The 23,732-nt window shown below is 42.7% G+C and overlaps 2 protein-coding genes across 2 annotated transcripts; both read left to right on the forward strand.

The window, feature by feature from the left end:
* The first annotated feature begins 10 nt into the window (after positions 1 to 10).
* ZSWIM3 (zinc finger SWIM-type containing 3) lies at positions 11 to 7,440 on the forward strand. The gene is made up of 2 exons (XM_073683893.1): positions 11 to 562; positions 3,698 to 7,440. Exons 1-2 carry the CDS (start codon positions 372 to 374, stop codon positions 5,829 to 5,831), a joined length of 2,325 nt encoding a protein of 774 aa, XP_073539994.1. The 5' UTR covers positions 11 to 371; the 3' UTR covers positions 5,832 to 7,440.
* A 6,433-nt stretch (positions 7,441 to 13,873) lies between these two features.
* On the forward strand, positions 13,874 to 23,520 carry ZSWIM1 (zinc finger SWIM-type containing 1). The gene is made up of 2 exons (XM_073681183.1): positions 13,874 to 14,119; positions 21,804 to 23,520. Exons 1-2 carry the CDS (start codon positions 14,105 to 14,107, stop codon positions 23,262 to 23,264), a joined length of 1,476 nt encoding a protein of 491 aa, XP_073537284.1. The 5' UTR covers positions 13,874 to 14,104; the 3' UTR covers positions 23,265 to 23,520.
* The last annotated feature ends 212 nt before the right edge of the window (positions 23,521 to 23,732 follow it).

A 23,732-nucleotide genomic window follows, 5' to 3' on the forward strand; every position in this document is an offset into this window, starting at 1 on the left:
CTGTGTAACCGCATCAATGATTGGTCAGACTTTATGGGCGGTGGCTGCGTCCTGATATAAAACCGTTGTTAAAGGGGCCGGGCATAAAATCGGTGCGTGAACAGGAAGCCGAGGTACAGTGTAGTCTTCTAGCTGTCCACACAAAGGGCAGAGAAGTAGCATGAAATAAGGCGGGAGTCAGTGAGAACAGCTTCATTCATAGTGGGGCAGACCCAGGATGCATCTGAAGCCACACATGTGTGCCCATGAGCCACAAAGGCCAGTAGGAAGAGCAGACATCAGGCCATCTCCTTATTGACTGTATGAAGCCTGGACAGAAACCTCTACTTCTGCCCTTATCCCTCTAAATATATAAGGTGAAAGCCGCATCCATGGACCAACCCAACAGCAGTGATCGTCTGACGACCATGCAGCAGGGCACCTGCTTCATCAACTATGCCGACTTCCAGGGGTTCTTCACCGCTTTCAAGAAGGACACCAACTCCAACTACAGCATCCAGAGCAGCGTGTCTGTCCACCACCACAACAGCAAGTTCAGCATCCGCATCCGGCCAGACATAATGTAAGGACCCTGCTGGGAGAGGGCTTCTGGTATATTCTTCATAAGAGGAGCAGCCCTTTAGCTTGTGCAGAATGTATGATGACAAAGTTAGTACTTGCCCTACAGCTCCAGGCTGGTGGACCCTGCTGCTATTTCTTTACTTCCTACAGCAGTTATGTCAGGTACAAGATTTGTGATTGGCTGCAGCGGTCATACCCTTGTATGCGATATCATTGCTGCCGAGACGTAAATTAAAAACAGATGGGGACGTCTGTAGTGATGGGAGTATTGGTAATTATTTGATCACGTTTCTTCCTACTCGTTTTTTTTTTCTAGTCCTGGACAGTCCCTTTGACTATTTGTGGACCTCCAAATGACTTAAAGGGTTATTCTCAAGTTCTTTATTGGGTATATTTTCAAAGTACTTAACCAAGAGAATTTTGCTACTTCTTAAAATTCTCATTTTTAATTCTATTATGTACAGCTCATTGCTTACTTAATGCGCACCTGTCAGCAGGATTGTGCTCAATAAGCTACATACACTGTCAGGTGGGCGACATTACACTGATTAATATGATACCTTGGTTGATGAAATCCATCCTGTAGTTCTTGTGTAATCTTTACTTTCAGTTTGGAGATAATGATATGCTTGTGCTTCAGGGTGGGCCTGTGGGGGGTGCGCTATCTGGTGCTCTGCTTACATATGCATCTGTATGCTCTTATGACAGCTCACTGTGCCTTCACTGCCTCCTATTTTACATAATGCATCTAGTAGTGCGGGTCTAGGTAAAATAGGAGGCAGGTCAGTTAAGGCACGGTGATCTGTCATAAGAGCATACAGATGAACATGTAAGCAGAGTACCAGATAGAGGGCCCCCCACAGCATGAGCATATCATTATCTCCAAACTGAAAGTAAAGATTACACAAGAACCACAGGATGGATTTCATCAACCAAGGTATCATATTAATCAGTGTAATGTCGCTCACCTGACAGTGTATGTAGTTTACTCAGCATAATCCTGCTGACAGGTGCTCTTTAAGTGGCTACCTCTGCAGTCTCAGCACTGGCTGGTCTCCTATTTAAGGAGCACAGCGCTTATAAGCTCTTTTCTGTGCAGTGAAGCTGGCCTAATTACTGGATCTGGCAAGAGTCAGTACCATTGCACTCCTCTGATGCTGCAGAGGCAAAGCTGCCTTTGCTTACATTGGAGAGAACACATTTGGGGCCAGTGGTGCAACCATGCCACTGGTCCAAACTGTCAGTTACTAGCACATCGCCCGCCGGGACGCTGCGCCCCTGAAACTAAATGTTGAGATAACTAAAACATTAGGCCGTTCTGCATTTTACCCTGTAGTTGTGTTTTAGAAAGTCATTGCAGACTGCAAAGAAATGATGCAGGAGCAGAGAACTAATTGTCAGAGATGGCCAGACACTCTAGAGAATGTCATCTCTCCCCTCCTGATCAATGTATACGCAGTTCTAGAAGCAACATCTCTTCCTTCCTAGCATTCATGTGATTGCTGGTTGTCAAGCGATATGGCTGCTGGAAGAAAGGTAGGAAAAAATACAATTGCTTGGTGCCAATAGTTGTAATGGCAATCTGGAGGTCTACTGGTCTTCCCTCAAGGTGAAAGAAGTCTGATACCCTGCGGTAAATATTGCAGGATATTAGACCAGTGATCAAAATAGACAAAACTTCCAGACTAAGTAAAAAAAAAAAAAAAAAGTCTCTAATTTTAGAAAATTATGCAAAAAAAGTACATTTTTCTCCACTAAAAACTCTGTAATGTATAAACAAACGTGCACATTGGTATCGCTGCATCTGGAACGATGAGAGCTGTAAAACGCTCTATTTAACCTGTACAATGAGCACCAAAATGCTCTACCACTTTTACTACACTATGAATAGCAGAAAAAAGACCATGAATTTCTTGTGTTCACTCTGCCACCCAAAAATCTAAAGAAAAAGTGATCAAAAAATCTTATGTAGTAAAAGAAATTGCAAAATATGAAAGACTATATAACCCTGATGTCGCAGTTATTGTACTGACCCGGAGAATAATGTAGTCATCACTTTTACCGGTGAACAGCGTTGTTAAAAAATAAATTCAATAATTGTTGTTTTGGTTCATTCTATCTTCCATTTTTATGGCTTTCAGACTATAAAAAGCCTCAAAATTATGTAACTGCTAATGACACCAATAAAAATTTCACCTCATTCTGCAAAAGCAAGACCCAATTCAGATCTGAAACTAGAGTCTTTTTTATGTTTAGGCCACATCAGTATTTGACATCAGTATTTGTAAGCCAAAACCAGGAGTGGGTGATAAATACAGAAGTGGTGACGTGTTTCTATTATACTTTTTCCTCTGATTGTCCCTCTCCTGGTTTTGGCTTACAAATACTGAGGTAAAAAACGGAACATGTGAACGTGGCCTAATATGACATTGCTGCAGAGAGGAGAATCCACTGAAAGGGATTCTCTGGGTATACGCAGAGCAGTGGCGGAAGCTGCCGATGCCGCCCCAGTGATTGAAACCGGAACGTTGCTGGCAGGAATAAAGTTAATTTTCTACCAGCAGCGTTTGGTTAAGTGTGGGTGCCGGGCAAGTTAACCCTATATCTGCAGCTTAGTGTTTTTTTCTGGCTACAGGTTCCCTTTAATTCATATGCAGCACCTGAGGGTAATTGTTGAACACCTCGAGGGGTGCTGTTATTCAAATGTGGTTTTGTTTGGGGCTTTTTTGACACTTGGGGCCCCCCTCAAATTCACTTCAAAAGAGAAGTCGTCCCTTAGAAAGAAAAATTTAATTTGTAAGTTTCTTTATAAAAAAAAATAATTGTGGCAAAACTTTCAACCCTTCTAATATCATAACAAAGTAAAATGACATTTGAAAATCATAAATGTTTATATGGTAAATGTCATTTATTTTGTGTGGTGTGACTATTTTAAGGGAATACAATTCAAAGTTTGGCAATGGTAAAATTTAGATATTTTCATAAATTCAAAACCTCTGGGCATAAAATTACCATTATGGTAAAGTTCAAGGTGTCACAAACAGCCTCAGAATCACTGGGATCAGAAGAAACATTGACCCTTTATCCCACTACCTTCTTTGTCATTTAACCTTTTACATTTATTTCTGCATTTCAGATACACTGAGGTGACATTTTGTTGCTCCACACTTCAGGGACACAATGGTAAAAGAAAGCCTGACCACATTATCTGTCCAGCCTTTTTTGTTCTGCATTATGATACGGACCTAGATTGTTTAGTGGTTAAAGAAGAATGTTCAACTCACATCCATTCCAAGGATACAACATCACCTCAAGCATCTCTCATTCATCCACCCGAAACGGGAGAACTGTCGCCTAACTCGGAGGTCCCATTTAAAAAGATTTGCAACGAAAGTCTATCTCTGTCTCCGAAGAAGGAACATGACCAAAAGGAAGTTCAACAAGACAGCCAATCCTCGTGCAAGGCTGAGAGTAATTTGCCTTCAGAAATGCAAGACATTGATGATGAAGGCAATAGCAAACCTACGTCTGCCACCATCAAAGACTCCAGTCCTGAGGGACTATCCATAGATGCTTTTTCACGTGTAGATGGTTTCATTAAAGACTTCCAAAAAGTAGATGCTGGATCAAAATCATTGCTAACGGTCGGAGTTGAAAACCAAGTGGAGCGACTATGTTTCCAAACAAGTACGATGAGTCAGTTGTTCCTCAAGTTTCCAGAGAGCATTTTGCTTCATAAGGTTTCTAGCAAAATTGGGTGCACTTTGTATGCCTTACTTGTGGAAACCAAAGAACGCATGGCTAAAATAGTTTACTTTTCTTTTGTAAAAGAAGAAAATGCAAAGAACATTTCCAAAATGCTGGAAACGTTTAAACTTTTCAATTCTGAATGGTCAAAGGTAAAAGTTATCCATACAGATACTGCTTTTAAGCAAGTAGATGTTCTAAAGGAAACATTTCCATCAAGGCAGGTCTTACTTTCAGTGTATCACACAGCACGTCTCATTGAAAAGAAGACCAAAGGATCCGCTCAGTTTAGGTACTGTATCAGTAAGTTGATTGAAGACGCAGTCTATGAGACCACTCCTCTGAAGTTAAGCTGCTTGGCCCAGAAACTTGAGCACAAATTAGACAAAGACCTCTATGCTAAACTCTGCAAAGAGTGGTTTTCAAATGAGCTGGTATGGTACATGCATGTAAAGAAAGGCATACTTTCTTGTACGACTTACATGGACAGCGTAGAAATAATCGATGTGACTATCTCCAGTTGCCTTACAAATCAGAGCTCAATGGAAAATGCTATCCAAGAGTTTCTTAAGTCTGCCGACTGTTTCAACAAAGAAGGGAAGAGGAAAGGTGTTTCTCCAGGCTTTTACAAGAAGCTATTTACATCACAGCCTCAAATTACTACAAATAAAGTATGTCAAATCCTGCCCACACTACAATCTCCTCCATCTGATTCAAAGGCCTTCTCTAAGCCCATGCAAAAGAAAGCCACTAAGTGGGTAAACAAATATTCCAGTGTGAACAATGGACTCATTGTAAACCCAAAGTTGGGTGTCTGGAAACCAGTTAGGCTAATAAATAAAATGCTAGTGTCCCTAAAAGAGTCCTGCAATGAAGTTGCCTTTCAGTTGTGTTCAAAAGAGTGGGAAGTAGTTCTGAGATCTACTCATCTAATCAATGTGCAAACTAGTTTTACTACTGTCCAGATCCTAGAAGAAAGCCACAGTGTGTGTTTAAGTGAACATTCTTGTACATGCTATTTTAACAAGGGCTACAAATTGCCATGTCGTCATATTTTGAGCATGCTTTATCTATACCAAAAGCCAGTGGAAGAGAACATGGTGAGTCTCAGATGGCGTAAAAACTATTTGCAACCCATATCGGACTCGAGGGTGTATGATAAGGTCTTGCACTACACAAAAACTAAGGCAGAAACCATGGAAAGAATCGACATAATTAAGAGTCTGACTAAGGAACTGTATAATCTCATCATGCAGTGTGATGTAGAAGAAATGCAAGACAGGATTTCTACGTTACAGATGATGGCTGATATGTGGCACAATGACTCAATCGACATGTCACCATTTCCAAAACAAGAAAAGGAACCTGAGCTCCCTTACCACTGGGTGAAGATAGAGCCTGTAGAAGGGAAAAACAGTTCTGGCTATGAGCTGTGCAGGCTGGATCGTAAATCACCTCTTGAGTTAAAAATGAATTATCCTGAACTAAATGAGATTTGTCAGACCCAAGCTTCCTATGATTGAACGCTACGTATGTTTTAAATTGACTTTAATCAACACTGGAATATGAAAAACATTTTAGGAAATGGCAACTATAAGTTTCCTGTAAAGTGGGCACTTAGATGAAGAGTTCTTCCCAATCCTGATGGGTTAAAGAGGACCTTTTCACCAGTTTGAGCGTGTCATACTAACCACTTGATGGATTGGTGGCTGCAAAGCTAAAGAAAAATGTTTTACTTTGTAATTTCTCCTCTCTGTTGTGGAGATATTAGCTTGTAAAGTTTAGGTTATAATTTCTAAAAAAAAAAAAGCTCAGCTTGGTGTTATGAGAGATTTATCTCTGGGGGCGTGTATTTCTTCCCCTTCATGAGGTTGACCAATCATAAACAGGCAGCAACACACAGGGGAAAAAAGAAAGTGCCTTCCTCTCCTCACTGAGCTCTGCTGTCTCTCTGCATAGAGATAAGTTACTTTTCATTGCAAACCATTCCAGAACTCATCTCATGGCAGTCAGTGTGGGGAAAGGTGAGAGCGAACCGCAATGTAAGATGAGATCTGGAAGTGTTTGTAATGATACAGCAGAGCAGAGTTATGTATCTCCGTTCGGTAGCTGCAGAGATCAGTGAGGAGAGAAGGGCGTTTTCTCCTCTGTATGTTATTGCCTGCTTATGATTAGCCACCCTGATGCCAGCAAAGTACATGTCACCAGAAACAAATCTCTGATAACGCCCAGTTGAACTTTACATAAATTATAACCTAAATGTTCCAAGCAAATATCTCTGCAATGAAGGGGGCAATTAAAAAACTGTTTTCCTTAGCTCTACAGCCACTATTCCATCATTTTAGCCAGTACGACATGCTCACTCTGGTCAATGAGCTTCTTTAAACGGGTTGTCAAGGTCTTTCTCTGGAAGTTGAGTGCAATTCCAGACCCTACTCTTTGGCAGTGCTCTTGTCTAAGAAATAAAAGTAGACCCAGTTTTATAATCCTGGATAAACGTTCAAAGGAATTTTCTGGGACTTAGGATGACACATCAGAGGGGGAGAATGAATCCCCTGGCACACCTGTTCTGCTGATTTTAAAGAATGGAGGCATTTTGGTTAGCACCACATAATGATCAATTTCTAGCAGGCAGAGCTTAGTACATTTTGTAATGATTGTCTGGTACTACTTTGCAGTCCCATTCAGTTGTAGGACACAACAGCAATGAGCTTAAGTACCAAACACAACCCCTATACCATTTATGGGGCCATGCCTGGTAAATAATAAAGGAGGCATGATCGGTGGGGATGTTGTACATTTACTTCATTCCCATTGTTCTGTTCTAAGGCTGATACTGATGACTTCAAGTCCCAGAAAACCTCTTAGTACAGGTGATTAACATTGTTCTCATTACATAGCTGCTCTCAAATGTCCTTTCTAGCTGGATACTAGGGACAAGTTACAGCCCCCATACTCTGGTTATGAGAGTAGTGAGACTATTAGATGGCCAAGTTTAAAGTCAGAGGCGCTTTGATTTGTACTTCCTTTTCCAACATTAAAGAAAACCTATCACCAGGTCAAGTGCCCAGTTTTGATTTTTCATGGTGCTCCTCTGTATATTCCATTTTTTTTTTTTTTTTTTTTTAACAATTCACCATACTGTTCCAGAGATATAGGGCTTTTTATTTGGTGCTAATTTTTATATTCTTTACAAAGGTTCTTACACGGTAATAATGCTGAGCAGTCTAAAGACATACCCCTATAGAATTCTGTGAGACACACTCCCTTGCGAAGACTATTAAAATGGGCACTAAATAAAAAGGCCCAAATCTCCGGGACCAAATGGAGACTGGAAAAAAAATATACTTTGGAGTATTGGGAATAAAATAAGATCAAAAACTGCCCACGTTTGACAAGGTGAGAGGTCACCTTTAAATCCAAATGAATTGTTTGAATACTTTTCTAGAATTTTTAGAAAAAACTGATAGGTGGAGTGTGGTTTCTGTAGGTCTGGATACAACAAATTTACAGATGCTGTCATTATGTAGATTTTATTAAAAAGGTTTGAATTTTATGTGAAATTAATTTCTATTGTAGTGAAATAAAGTTGTGCATAGTTTATATGAAACAAATGTTTTGACACCATGAATTTATAAAGTTATTTGTTTTTTTTCTGTACCTAAAAGGCTATTAGTTCATTTGAGGGCATTACGCATTGGCATCAAAGTGATCTAATCTATTAAAAAGCGACTTTCCAATAATCTTTACACCTGGACCTTGCTATTAAAATTTCATATATTTATTAGTCTGTGTCTTGTGTATGATTATACTTCATCTACAATGGGAACCATGAAAAGATCTCAGTTGGAAAAGTGGATGCTAGACCAAGGCCATACAAAGAGGATTAGTATCGGATGAAACGTGGGTCATCAATCATACTGTATCACTTGCAGAAATGATCCAACCATCCAGCATATCCAGTGCTGTGGAGTCGGTAAGCCAAACCTTTGATTTCTGACTCCACCGCGCTGCCTCACTACTGAGCGTGTACATAAAGTGCAGCACAGATTCATCTCACTGCCTCACTACTGAGCGTGTACATAAAGTGCAGCACAGATTCATCTCACTGCCTCACTACTGAGCGTGTACATAAAGTGCAGCACAGATTCATCTCAACTAAAAGCCGAGATCCTTAGATCAGAAACAGAACAGGTATTTATAGGACATTTCATAACTTTCCCAAATTCTTAAAACATTTACAGCACATCCTCCATTGTACTACTGTACCCAATTTATTATATATTGTCGGAGTCTGTCCATTTTATACCGACTCCACCAAATGAACACCGACTCCACAGCTCTGAGTATAGTAAAGTCTATGAAATTGTGTTATTGCATGAATACCAATAGAGCTGATGAGATTTTTAGGGATCTGTCCTTCAACCCCAAACATTAAATGGGTAAAATTGCAAAACAAAACAACACTGGGTCGAAATGGGGGAGAGCTCACCACTAGTGTTGAGCGAGTATGTTCTGTTAACCATTTCGCCGAGTATGCTCGGGCCGAGCACCAAGTAGTTACAGCTGCTCGGTGATATGCTTGAATCGCTCCCGTGTACATGATTTGCGACTGTTTGACAGCTTTACTACATGTGAGGAATGTCTATTTCTTACACATTCCTCACATGTAATAAAGCTGCAAACAGTTGCAAATCATGCACACGGGAGCGATTTAACCTTATCACAGAGCAGCTGTAAATACTCGGAGCTTGGCCCGAGCATACTCGGACAGAACATACTCGCTCAACCCTACTCACCACTTAATACAGACACATGATCATGTGAACAGAGTCCTTGATTTACAAGTTATCAGAAAATCCGTAATGAAACAGCAAGTATCCCTGTAAACTTCATTATCAAATGAAGTAAATAAATCCAAGTGATGAGGTACCTAAGCCGGTAGCACAGAATAAAAAGTATGTCTGCTATACTGGACAAGTGGTGAAAAGGTATTTATTATACTCACAATAGTACACTGTGTTCCAAATTATTATGCAAATAATATTTTCTCAGATTTTCCCAAATTACCTATATGAATTGCAGTCATTGTAATTTTCCAGTCAAATAACTATTAGAGTACAATTGAAAGGTTTTTGTACAAACTGCCTATGATAACAGTATATTTTTAAAAAAATAAAACACTCAAACTGCACTCAAAATGCATGTTCCAAATTATTATGCACAGCAGAGTTTTCAACTTTTTCATTTTAATTAAGAACAAAAAAATGGTCATTTTTGAAATTCTAAGCATTAGCAGGTTATTACAAACTGAAATCAAACAGTTTTCAACTCAACACTTTATTCTAGGTGATGTTACATTTGCACATAGGACCCCTTGTTCGAAAGGAGCTTCTGAACTCTCTCGTCCATTGAATTTGTCAGGTTTTGGATGGTTTCTGCTTCAATTGTTTTGCATGAGGACAGAATACCCTCCCAGAGCTGTTGCTTAGATGTGAACTGCCTCCCGCCATCATAGACACTCCTTTTGATGATGCTCCAGAGATGCAGCATGAGACGGGGCATTATCATGCATGAAATGATCTCGATGGTCCAGATGGATGGAGTGGAGGATGGCTGGTTGATGGACACCCCATGCAAACACGGCTATGGCGCTAACAAGGAGGAGGTGGAGTAATGTTTTGGGCTGGAATCATGGGGAGAGAGAGATTGTCGGCCCTTTTAGGATCCCTGAAGGGGTAAAGATGAACTCCATAATGTATGTGGAGTTTCTCAAACAGCACTTCTTTCCATGGTTCAAGAAGAAGAACCGTGCATTCCGCAGCAAGATCATTTTCATGCATGATAATGCCCTGTCTCATGCTGCACATAAGACATCTGCATCTCTGGCTGATATGGGCATAAAAGGGGACAAACATATGGTGTGGCACCCATGCTCCCCTGACCTCAACCCCATTGAGAACCTCTGGAGCATCATCAAAAGGAGTGTCTATGATTGCGGGAGGCAGTTCACATCTAAGCAACAGCTCTGGGAGGGTATTCTGTCCTCATGCAAAACAATTGAAGCAGAAACCATCCAAAACCTGACAAATTCAATGGACGAGAGAGTTCAGAAGCTCCTTTCGAACAAGCGGTCCTATGTGCAAATGTAACATCACCTAGAATAAAGTGTTGAGTTGAAAACTGTTTGATTTCAGTGTGTAATAACCTGCTAATGCTTATAATTTCAAAAATGACCAATTTTTTGTTCTTTATTAAAATGAAAAGGTTGAAAACTGCTGTGCATAATAATTTGGAACATGCATTTTGAGTGCAGTTTGAGTTTTTTATTTTTTTTAAAAATATACTCTTATCATAGGCAGTTTGTACAAAAACCTTTCAATTGTACTCTAATAGTTATTTGACTGGAAAATTACAATGACTGCAATTCATATAGGTAATTTGGGAAAATCGGAGAAAATATTATTTGCATAATAATTTGGAACACAGTGTATTTAAAACAGCGCTAAAAAACAAATGCAAGAAGCAGTCTACCTGTGGCCCACTTTGCATCTGCCGTGAGGTGGACTGCTCCTTGCATTTGTTTTTTAGCGCCCTCAAAATCAGGTACACAAACCAGAATTTAAAAAAATATATCTTTCTCCTCCGTACTTATGAGCAGCACAACAATGGGGTAATTCTGCCCTTGTGAAGTAATAGGACAGATTGAATGTAGATTTAGATTCTTTGAACTGGCTCACATGAGGACCGCCCCAGCAAAGGAAGACCAAGAGTCACCTCTGCTTCTGAGGATAAGTTTATCCGAGTCACCAGCCTCAGAAATCGCAGGTTAACAGCAGCTCAGATTAGAGACCAGGTCAATGCCACACAGAGTTCTAGCAGCAGACACATTTCTACAACAACTGTTAAGAGGAGACTTTGTGCAGCAGGCCGTCATGGTAAAATAGCTGCTAGGAAACCACTGCTAAGGACAGGCAACGAGCAGAAGAGACTTGTTTGGGCTAAAGAACACAAGGAATGGACATTAGACCAGTGGAAATCTGTGCTTTGGTCTGATGAGTCTAAATTTGAGATCTTTGGTTCCAACCACCGTGTCTTTGTGCGACGCAGAAAAGGTGAACGGATGGACTCTACATGCCTGGTTCCCACCGTGAAGCATGGAGGAGGAGGTGTGATGGTGCTTTGCTGGTGACACTGTTGGGGATTTATTCAAAATTGAAGGCATTCTGAACCAGCATGGCTACCACAGCATCTTGCAGCGGCATGCTATTCCATCCAGTTTGCATTTAGTTGGACCATCATTTATTTTTCAACAGGACAATGACCCCAAACACAGCTCCAGGCTACGTAAGGGCTATTTGACCAAGAAGGAGAGTGATGGGGTGCTACGCCAGATGACCTGGCCTCCACAGTCATCAGACCTGAACCCAATCGAGATGGTTTGGGGTGAGCTGGACCGCAGAGTGAAGGCAAAAGGGCCAACAAGTGCTAAGCATCTCTGGGAACTCCTTCAAAATTGTTGGAAGACCATTTCCGGTGACTACCTCTTGAAGCTCATCAAGAGAATGCCAAGAGTGTGCAAAGCAGTCATCAAAGCAAAAGGTGGCTACTTTGAAGAACCTAGAATATAAGACATATTTTCAATTGTTTCACACTTTTTTGTTAAGTATATAATTCCACATGTGTTAATTCATAGTTTTGATGCCTTCAGTGTGAATGTACAATTTTCATAGTCATGAAAATACAGAAAAAACTTTAAATGAGGTGTGTCCAAATTTTTGGTCTGTACTATATATATATATATATATATATATATATATATATATATATATATATATATTAGTACAGAGGCCTGAGCATATGGTATACAGCGCAGAACCCTGAGTATATAGTATACAGCACAGAGCCCTGAGTATATAGTATACAGCGCAGAGCCCCGAGCATATAGTATACAGCGCAGAACCCTGAGTATATAGTATACAGCACAGAGCCCTGAGTATATAGTATACAGCGCAGAGCCCCGAGCATATAGTATACAGCGCAGAACCCTGAATATATAGTATACAGCGCAGAGCCCTGAGTATATAGTATACAGCGCAGAGCCCTGAGTATATAGTATACAGCGCAGAGCCCTGAGCATATAGCATACAGCGCAGAGCCCTTAGTATATAGTATACAGCGCAGAGCCCTGAGTATATAGTATACAGCGCAGAGCCCTGAGTATATAGTATACAGCGCAGAGCCCTGAGTATATAGTATACAGCGCAGAGCCCTGAGTATATAGTATACAGCGCAGAGCCCTGAGTATATAGTATACAGCGCAGAGCCCTGAGCATATAGCATACAGCGCAGAGCCCTTAGTATATAGTATACAGCGCAGAGCCCTGAGTATATAGTATACAGCGCAGAGCCCTGAGTATATAGTATACAGCGCAGAGCCCTGAGTATATAGTATACAGCGCAGAGCCCTGAGTATATAGTATACAGCGCAGAGCCCTGAGTATATAGTATACAGCGCAGAACCCTGAGTATATAGTATACAGCACAGAGCCCTGAGCATATAGTATACAGCGCAGAACCCTGAGCATATAGTATATAGCGCAGAGCCCTGAGCATATAGCATACAGCGCAGAGCCCTGAGTATATAGTATACAGCGCAGAGCCCTGAGTATATAGTATACAGCGCAGAGCCCTGAGTATATAGTATACAGCGCAAAGCCCTGAGTATATAGTATACAGCGCAGAGCCCTGAGTATATAGTATACAGCGCAGAGCCCTGAGTATATAGTATACAGCGCAGAGCCCTGAGTATATAGTATACAGCACAGAGCCCTGAGTATATAGTATACAGCGCAGAGCCCTGAGTATATAGTATACAGCGCAGAGCCCTGAGTATATAGTATACAGCGCAGAGCCCTGAGTATATAGTATACAGCGCAGAGCCCTGAGTATATAGTATACAGCGCAGAACCCTGAGTATATAGTATACAGCACAGAGCCCTGAGCATATAGTATACAGCGCAGAACCCTGAGCATATAGCATACAGCGCAGAGCCCTGAGTATATAGTATACAGCGCAGAGCCCTGAGTATATAGTATACAGCGCAGAGCCCTGAGTATATAGTGTACAGCGCAAAGCCCTGAGTATATAGTATACAGCGCAGAGCCCTGAGTATATAGTATACAGCGCAGAGCCCTGAGTATATAGTATACAGCGCAGAGCCCTGAGTATATAGTATACAGCGCAGAGCCCTGAGTATATAGTATACAGCGCAGAGCCCTGAGTATATAGTATACAGCGCAGAGCCCTGAGTATATAGTATACAGCGCAGAGCCCTGAGTATATAGTATACAGCGCAGAGCCCTGAGTATATAGTATACAGCGCAGAGCCCTGAGTATATAGTATACAGGACAGTGAGAGGAGTTCCTCTCTATCACACATCTATCTGAGCTTCTCACCAGCACAGTCTCATTCTCACATACTGAAGCACTACATAAGCCTTCTCCAGCAGCACAGCCTAGAGTCTGACTCCTCCCACACAGGTGACTGATCACGTGGTGTAACAGATCACATGGTATGACATCATCAAAGGTCCTTTGGCTCAGTCCATCCTGACCAGTAGGGGCGGTATTACATCCTGCTGGGGGTGTGGGGTCTGTGCACACTGGGTCTTGTCCATGGTGTGTCTGCTCCGGAGCTGCTGCTGCACTGATACTGTGCGGTACCTGCAGGCTCCAGCACTGGGCCAGTGATTGGTGACAGCGTGTTATCACCGCAGACTGGAGGCAGCGCCAATGGAGAGTTACCAGGTATGGTTTTCTATTTCAGTAAACTTCCTGGCCCTCCCCTTATATTATGGGATGAATCCATATCTGACAGGTCCAAAAAGTGGGGAGATCTTAAGCTGTGCATGCTGATAAGGTTTAGTGCCCCCAAAAAAACCACGATGCATCTTCCTAAGGCTATGTGCCCTCGATCAGGCTATAGCAGTGTATTGTGGCTGCGCCCGGTCCCGCAGGTGAATCTCATGTGTTCAGTGAACCGTGTGAGTTACCGCAGCCCCCATACATTCTATTGGGGACATTTCTGTGGCTGAGACCAGCGTCGCTACAACAGAAGTTGACATACTGCGGCTTGTAAAGCCGTGCCGATGGTGAGTTTACACAGCGTTAAAGGGAACCTGTCATGTCACTTCTATAAGTGACACTGTCCCCAGGTCCATGTTAGTGATGCAATGTGCATCACTAACATGCTTTTCCCTCGCAAATCACTGCTATAGTCTGTTGCTAAAATCACTTTATATATTTAGAATCTTACCTGCTCATTCAGTCATAGGGGAGTTCTTTACTGTATTTAGTCAGCCTGGTCCCCGCACGAATCTGAAATCTGCGCGAAATCCATAGGCGTGGGTAGCAGTGAATATTAATTTTCTTTAGCAGCGGGCACAGCGCAGGATGTAGCAGCGGGCTACTGCTGCCTGTGCCACGCTCCTCCGCCGCAGAAGCTTCCCCAACCACTGTGTGTGTGTGTGTGTGTGTGTGTGTGTGTGTGTGTGTGTGTGTGTGTGTATATATATATATATATATATATATAATCTCTATCTCCAGACTATAAGACGCACCCACCACTTTCCTTTAAAACTTTGGAGGAAAAAAAGTGCGTCTTATAGTCCGAAGAATACTGTAATTTTTTTGGGCTACATACAGTTTGTGCCCACTGTCAGGAAGTATGTCCCCAACAGTGGCCACAGTCAGGATGGACTCCCAGGCATCAGTCTACCATAAGGACCCACTATTTAAAAATACAAACAAAAATAAAAAAAAACCATTTACTGCGTAGTGTGTTTCTTTGCTCTGGCCTCTGTATAGGAAACAACAGTCTGCTTCCCATTTTCTATGCGGTTCAGTGGTGTGCAGACACTTACCTGCAAGATGGAGTCCACCTGTTGAATGGGGGCTTAATTGAAGGTTACAGTATACTTCCGATATATGCTGTAGGCTAAATGCAGGGACACAGTGTACACGTAGCCTGGGTCCCACTAGCGCACTGGATCCTGCATCACTATATTAATACACCAGAATATTCCTGCACTGCAGCAGTGTTGTACGCCTGTCAGTGGAAGGCCATGTTCACACAAATTAATCAGATCAGTAAACGGTGTAACAAGAAAAAAAAACCGAAACGCCAGAATTAGATTTTTTTTGGGTCGCTGCAACATTGCAATAAATGGCGATCAAAACATTGTATCCCCCCTCCATCACCACTCATCCACATCTGCCCCTCTCTCCTGCCCTCTCCTTTGTACAGCTCCCATGCTCTTTTTAATTTTCTGAATAATCTCACTCTATCTTATCCAAAGATATTGCACAAGAAACCATGTCACAAATCCAAAAACTATCTGCTCTTTCTCTTTTTACTGCTACTACTCACTTCAGGGGATATCTCTCCTAACCCTGGTCCACCCTCCGTCAATCTCAGCCCCTCCCCCATCACACATCGGAACCCTGCTTACCTTATCAACATCAGTTGTACTCCTTCATCTCCCTCCTTCAATTGTGCACTGTGGAATCCACAGGCTGTATGCAACAAGCTTTCTTTCCTGCACAATTACTTTCTGACCAACTCTCTCAATCTGCTAGCCCTCACTGAAACCTGGATCCAGGATTCTGACACTGTCTCCCCTGCCGCTATTTCTCATGATAGCTTGCATTTTTCCCATTCCCCGAGACGTGCGAACAGACTTGGTGGTGGAGTAGGCTTACTCCTGTCCCCACAATGCACCTTCCAGGTCATCCCCCCAGTTCCATCACTCTCCTTCCCTTCTTTTGAGGTCCACACCATCAGGCTCTTCCATCCCCTCTCCCTCAGAGTAGCAGTCGGATACCGTCCCCCAGGCTCACCCACCCAGTTCCTTGACCATTTTTCTGCCTGGCTGCTGCACTTCATGTCCTCAGATTTACCAACCCTTATCCTGGGAGACTTCAACTTCCCTATAAACAGTCCCACATCCGCATCCCAGCTTCTATCTTTAACCACTTCTCTTGGCCTCTCACAGTTTTCAACCTCTGAGACACACAAAGATGGAAACACCCTTGATCTGGTCTTTGTCCGGCTTTGTCCAATCCCCTACCTATATAACGCCCCTCTTCCCCTCTCTGATCATAACATTCTCTCCTTCACGCTCACAAATCCTCGCCCGCCCCAGCACACTCCTACCTATCACACATTAAGAAATCTACAGTCCATTAACCCTCATATACTTACAGACTCCCTTCACTCATCACTGTCCCCAATCTCCTCTTTTTCCTGTCCTGATCTGTAAATCACTACAATGACACTCTTAGAAGCACCCTAGACCAATTAGCGCCCCTCACTCTCAGAACCTCCTAAACACAGAGTAAAACAGCCCTGGCTCACACCGCAAACCCGACTTCTCCAGTGTTGCTCTAGAAGTGCCGAACGCCTATGGAGGAAAACTCGCACACTAGAAAACTTTATCCACTATAAATTTGTTAAAAACCTATAACTCTGCTCTTCACCTCGCCAAACAGTCCTACTTCACCACCCTGATCTCACTATCCAACAACCCCAAAAATTCTTCGACACCTTTCACTCCCTCCTCAGTCCTAAAGCGCAGGCCCCCATCACAGACATTTGAGCTGAGGACTTGGCCTCCTACTTCACAGAGAAAATAGACACTATCCGTCAGAAAATCAACTCCCAGCCGCCTTATGCCGTGACTCCCATCCCGCCCCACATCCCCTCTGGATCACTCTCCACATTTGACCCAGTCACAGAAGAAGTCGTCTCCAGGCTCCTCTCTTCTCATCCCACTACATGCACCACTGACCCCATTCTCTCACATCTACTCCACTCTCTCTCTTCAGTTGTCACCGCTCACCTAACTAAAATCTTCAACCTCTCCCTCTCTTCTGGTATCTTCCTCTCCTCCTTCAAACACTCGATCATCACTCTGTTATTAAAAAAAGCCCTCTCTTGACCCTTCCTGCACAAACAACTACAGACCAATCTCCCCTTCATCTCTAAACTCTTGGAGTGCCTGGTCTACTCCCGCCTTACCCATTACCTCTCCACTCACACTCTTCTAGACCCATCACAGTCCAGCTTCTGCCCCCTACATTCTACAGAAACTGCACTCATCAAAGTAACCAGTGACCTTCTGACAGCAGAACGTAATGGTGACTACTCTGCTCATTCTTCTTGACCTCTCTGCTGCTTTCGACACCGTTGACCATGACCTCCTACTCTCTATGCTCCATTTAATTGGCATAAAGGACACTGCTCTCTCCTGGTTCTCCTCCTACCTATCTGACCGCTTTTTCAGTGTATCATTCGCTGGCTCCACTCCCCCCCCCCCCCCACACCTTCCTCTCACTATTGGGGTTTCTCAGGGTTCAGTCCTTGGCCTTCTACTCTTCTCTCTCTACACAGCCCCGAGTGGACAGACCATCAGCAAATTTGGCTTTCAGTACTATCTTTATGCTGATGACACACAACTATACACTTCATCCCCTGACCTTACCCCCACTGTACTACAGAAAACCAGTGACTGTCTGGCTGCAGTTTCCAACATCATGTCCTATCTCTATCTGAAACTCCACCCTTTCCAAAACTGAACTTCTGCTCCCGCCATCTACTCACCTCCCTAAATCTGACATCTCCCTCTCTGTGTGTGGCACCACAATAACGCCGAGCCAGCAGGCACGCCGTCTGGGCATTGTGTTGGACACCAATCTTTCCTCACCTCCCATATACAATCTCTTGCCCGCTCTTGTCGCTTGCACCTGAAGAACATTTCTAGAATCTGCCCCTTTCTCACCTTGGAAACAACAGCAACCCTCACTGTTGCCCTGATCCACTCCCGTCTTGACTACTGTAACTCTCTATTAATTGGCCTCCCCCTCACTCGACTTCCCCTCTGCAGTTCATCCTTAATGCTGCAGCCACGGTCATCTATCTGGCTAATTGTTACTCAGTCGCTTCCGCTCTGTGCAAGTTATTGCACTGGCTGCCCATGAATTATAGGATCCAATTTAAATTGCTCGTTTTCACCCACAAAGCTCTCCACAGTGTGGCACCCCCCTACATCTCTTCCGTCATTTCTGTTTATCGGCCTACCCATTCTCTACGCTTTGCAAGTGACTTTCGACTAACATCCGCACTAATCCGTACCTCCCACTCCCGGCTCCTAGACTTCTCCCAAGCTGCACCTGTTCTTTGGAATGCTTTACACCAAGAAATTAGGACGAACCACAACTTACACAGTTTTAGGTGCTCCCTAAAAACACACCTGTTTAGGGTGGCCTATCACGTTCCCTAATCGAAGTCCTTTTTATATTTTTATAGACCATTCATTATATCTCCAAACAGAAGTCTCCACCGAACCCAAAAGCACTACAGATACTGTCTGGTGATGAGCTCATGCAGTCTTTATCTATCCCTCATCCCCTCAAGATGGCCAGACCATCATAGTACAGAGGCTTATTTACATTGTGTCACCCCCACCTCATTGTAGATTGTAAGCTCTTACGAGCAGGGTCGTCATTATTTTTGCTTTAATTATTGTATTATCTTTAGCTATGTTACTTATGACTATTGTATATGAACCTCTGAATTGTAAAGCGCTGCTGAATATGTTGGCGCTATATAAATAAAGATTATTATTATCTACCCCAAAATAGTATCAGTAAAAAATGTCAGCTCCCTGTGCAAAAAAGTAAGCCATCACACAGCCCCAGATCCCGAAAAATGAGAACATTATGGGTCTCGGAAAATGACAACAAACGCAGGGCTGACTCCTCAATTTCCATGACACCGACTCCGACTCCTTCATACACAGCTCATGTTTAAGTGATAAATTTACTGTAGCACAGATTCATCTCAGCTAAAAGTCTAGACCCTTAGATCAGGAATAGGACAGACATTTATAGGACATTTCATAACTTTCCCAAACTCTTATGAAAAAATATTCCCCACAAACTGCATTGAACTACTGTACCCAATTTATTATATATTTTAGGAGTTGGAGTCGGTCCATTTTATACTGACTCCGATTCCGACTCCACAGCCCTGAACAAACTCAAAAACTTTTTTTCATAGGAATTTCGGATCTTATTTTCACCGCTTATATAAAAAATAAACTATACATGTAGTGTATCTGTAAACTCGTACTGACCTGGGGAATCATATTGTCAGGTCAGTTTTACCATATAGTGAACATGGTAAAAACAATTGTGGAATTGTACTTTTTCTGCAGTTTAAATGGAAAATTTTGTTTTCCATTTTCCAGTACACTATATGATAAAATCAATGGTGTCATTCAAAAGTACAACTTGTCATGCAAAAAAACAAGTCTTCATAGAGAAATATTGATGGAAAAATAAAGTTATGGCTTTTGGAAGAAAAAATTGAAAATTGCCCGGGAGTGAAGGGGTTATTAAAGGGATAAAGCATAGTTTCTCCTGGTAATCACATCTTTCCTCCCCCTGCTGATTGTGATCCTGATTACTAGGACAAAAAAATGGTTTGTGTATAGATTTGAGAACGGGAAGGTGTCGAGAGAATGGGAGGAATGCATTAACTTGGGTTTCTTTTTTATTATTGGAAATACATATATAAAACCCAAGTGGTTCTAGGTCCTTGTTGTTTATGGCAGTAGGCAATGACATCACATGCCACATGACATCATCACTGATGAAATAAGAATCACTGTGATAGGCCTTAAAGGGGTTGTCCAGCCTGAGGGTACAAGTCTGCAGTCACTCCATGTGACTGCAGACTTGTGAATCCTTACATTGGACAGTGTGATGATTCTCTGGTGCCAGGAGCGGGCGGACATGTGACCGCGTATGTGATTTGCACATATTCTGACTAGACACGTCCGGCCTCTCTCAATACGCTTGCATTGAGCGAGGCAGCTCACGTCTAATTGGCACTTGACCGCATGTATGTAAATCACATACTTTCGGTCATATATCTGGCCGCTCCCAGCACCAGAGAATCCTCAGCGTGCATCATGGGAAGATTCACAAGTCTGCATTACATAGAGATTACAGACTTGTACCCTAGGGCCAGACAACCCCATTCTGACGTGGTGCGCATTAGTACGCATCACGTTGGTACCCCCTGTTCAGCTCGGGCTCCTGCGCTGAGCCCGCACTGAACCGGACACATGCCAGCTAATTTATACAGCTGACATGTGCCCGCAACAGCCGCTGGTGGAATCGCGATCCACCCGCGGCTGCTAACCAGTTAAATGCCGCTGTCAATCTCTGACAGCGGCATCTAACTCGCGCTTCCGGGAAGCAAGTCACTGACTCCACCCATCGGTGACCCCCGTCACGTGATCGCGGGTCACCGATGGGTTGGCATAACAACCCGGGGTCTGCAGCCGACACCTGTGGTTGTCATGTCTAGATTGCTATGAGCGCTGCCCAGTGGTCGGCGCTCATAGCCTGTATGTAGCAGAAATGCTCACTTGCTATCTGCTCATCACCTCTGTGTAGCAGAGGGGTTCAGATAACTGCTGCTTCTAGTCTCCTATGGAGACTATTGAAGCAAGCAGAAAGTGTAAAAAAATAATAAATAAATAAAAATAATGTTTTTAAAAATATATAAAAGTTGAAATCGCCCCCTTTCGCCCAATTCAAAATAAAACAATATAAAAAAAAAGCACATACACATTTGTTATTGCCGCATTCAGAATCGCCCGATCTATCAATATAAAAAAATAATTAATCCGATCTGTAAACGGCGTAACGAGAAAATAATTCCTAACGCCAGAATTAAGTTTTTTTTGTTCGTTTTTCGGGCGATCAAAACATCGTATCTACCCCAAAATGGTATAAAAAAAAAAAAGTCAGCTTGGCGCGCAAAAAATAAGCCCTCACCCAGCCCCAGATCACGAAAAATGGAGACGCTACAAGTCATGGAAAGTTTGCTTTTTTTTTAAGCAAACTTTGGATATTTTTTTCACCACTTAAAAAAAAAAAAAAAAAAAACTTACATGTTTGGTGTCTACGAACTCGTAATGACCTGGACAATAATAATGGCAGGTCAGTTTTAGCATTCAGTGAACGTGGTAAAAACAAACAAACTGTGGTATTGCACTTTTTTTTTGCAATTTCACCGCATTTGGAATTTTTTTCCTGTTTTCCAGTACATGATATGGTAAAACCAGTGATCTAGTTCAAAAGTACAACTCGTCCCGCAAAAAAATAAGCCCTCACACGGCCACATTGACCAAAAAATAAAAAAGTTATGGCTCTGGGAACAAGGGGAGCAAAAAACGAAAATGCAAAAACAGAAAATGCTCCGCTCATTAGGGGGTTAATTAGCTGACATCACATACTGCTGTAAACACATGCGTGCAGGAATTGACTTGATGGGGTCCAGAAGATAATTCTATTACATTTTGGTTTCTTTTTGACGTCTTCAGCATATTTATTTTTTTTATTTTGTTTTTTTTTCTAGTACATTCAAGCAATGGAAGCCGGATCTTATTGTGATGCTGCAAAACTGAATCCTGAATTTTTGAAAAAGCTTCTGAGTGAAGACGCCAAAGCGAAAGTTGTTTGTCAAGTCAGCAAAACATTCAGTTTAGATTATGTTAGTCTCCAGACCAGCACAATGGGCGAAGTATTCAGCCAATTCCCTGAAGTTCTGCTGGTGATCCGCTGCCACGATGATGACCAGAGAGCTCTCTACACTTTTTTGGCAGATGGGCCTCGTGTTGGTGGCTCGTATGAGATGACCAGAATGGTCCATGTAGCAGTGCCAGTTGATGAGACCCCAAAGGGACTTGCACGTATGTATCACATTATGAAAGAAATGAACCCCTATTGGACTTCAATTCAAGTCTTTTTGGTGGCTCCCAGTTTTACAGAAGTTAATGCTATCCATGAGGCATTTCCATCGGCTGACGTGGTTCTTGCCGCCTCCCATGTCTACACTTATATTAAGCAGCGTATCCGTGATCTTTGCTTACCCGAAAAGGTGGAAAACATCATATTGAACGCTCTGAAGAATACAATGTGTTCAGCCACAGACCGAAACTTAAAGGGTATGTACAAGATTCTGCAACAGTTTGTGGATCCCAGTATGTTCACAAAGATAAAAGGTGACTGGCTTCTAACAGATCGGATCTGGGCACTGCACCGCTGGAGAAGCTGGAATGATTGCCTGCAGTATATTGAAATGGTGGAATCATTGAGCCATGGGTTGAATGTAGTCTTTAATATATCGCCTTGTTTGAAAAGCACTATGAGCAGTTTTGTTTCATTTTGTGGGCAGGCTGCAGGCAAAAGCAAGCCGGATGCTCGAGACTGCAGTCCCGAAGAATTGGCAATGTTATTAAAATGCAAAAGTGAGATATGTGAAGGGCCATTTGAGGAACCCAGGATGGAGGCTGAAGCTGCAGCTTCCATGTCTGAATCACTAGGTGTTATCTGTAACCCTGCAGCCTTCAGACTCTGTGCGAATGAACTGGATGTTACCCAGACATCCGTAGAACTTGTAGGGGCCGGGGAAGATCAAGTGTGTGTTCAGATTCTTGAGAAGCCAAATGAAATTTGTGGTGATAAATATAAGACGTGTACCTGCAGCTTTCACCAATGCACAAAGCTTCCCTGCCGCCACATCCTGGCAGCGCTCAATGCCAGTAAGAAGACCCTACAGTCAGATATGCTTCACACAGCGTGGCGGAAGCAGACTGATGGACCTACATCAAGTCTCCCTGTAACACCAGAAACCCTGGAAATCATGGAGGCCCAAGGGAGACATGTGTCTGAAAACCATCTACTTGCTGACACCCTGACGAGCCAGATATCGGTGATATTGGCAGAGTGTAGTGAAGAAGTATTTCAGCACCGCTACAATACTCTACGAGAACTGGCAGATACATGGATCGGGCCCTACGAAGAGGTGAAGCTTTAGGATGGAGCCTACTAATTACACTGAGGCTCCTGCTTACTTCTGCCATGCATTTGTAAGAACACAGTCATGTTGTAGATTTCAGAGCAGGGACTGAAGAACATGTGAATAGGCTACAATTAACGACTACAGCATTTGCTAAAATAAATGATTGCATACTTGGTGCGGTGTGTAAATGGGCAAATTGACCTGTTGCAAATATTTTCTTTAAGGCCAGGTTCTCACGAGCATATAAAAATATTGTCATCGTTTTCTCATATCCAGATGCGTTGTTTTTTTTTACAGCAGCAGTTATTAATAAGAAGACCATTTACAGGTTCTGATGTTAAAGAATTGCAATGTGTTTGTAAAAAAGGTTCCATATGGGCAGCACGGTGGCTGTGGTTAGCCCTGTAGCCTTGCAGCGCTGGGGTCCTGGGTTCAAATCCCACCAAGGACAACATCTCCAAGGAGTTTGTATGTTCTCCCTGT

Source organism: Phyllobates terribilis, unplaced genomic scaffold (assembly GCF_046119375.1).
Source record: "Phyllobates terribilis strain yellow unplaced genomic scaffold, ASM4611937v1 Scaffold_5__5_contigs__length_657084704, whole genome shotgun sequence".
NCBI classification, from domain to species: Eukaryota; Metazoa; Chordata; class Amphibia; order Anura; family Dendrobatidae; genus Phyllobates; species Phyllobates terribilis.

What these genes read in the sequence shown, in the direction of transcription:
- ZSWIM3 (XM_073683893.1), top strand. Translation starts at nt 372, where the DNA reads ATGGACCAACCCAACAGCAGTGATCGTCTGACGACCATGCAGCAGGGC. An exon ending in CGCATCCGGCCAGACATAAT is followed by an intron (nt 563 to 3,697) that starts GTAAGGACCCTG and finishes TCTGCATTTCAG; the next exon opens with ATACACTGAGGTGACATTTT.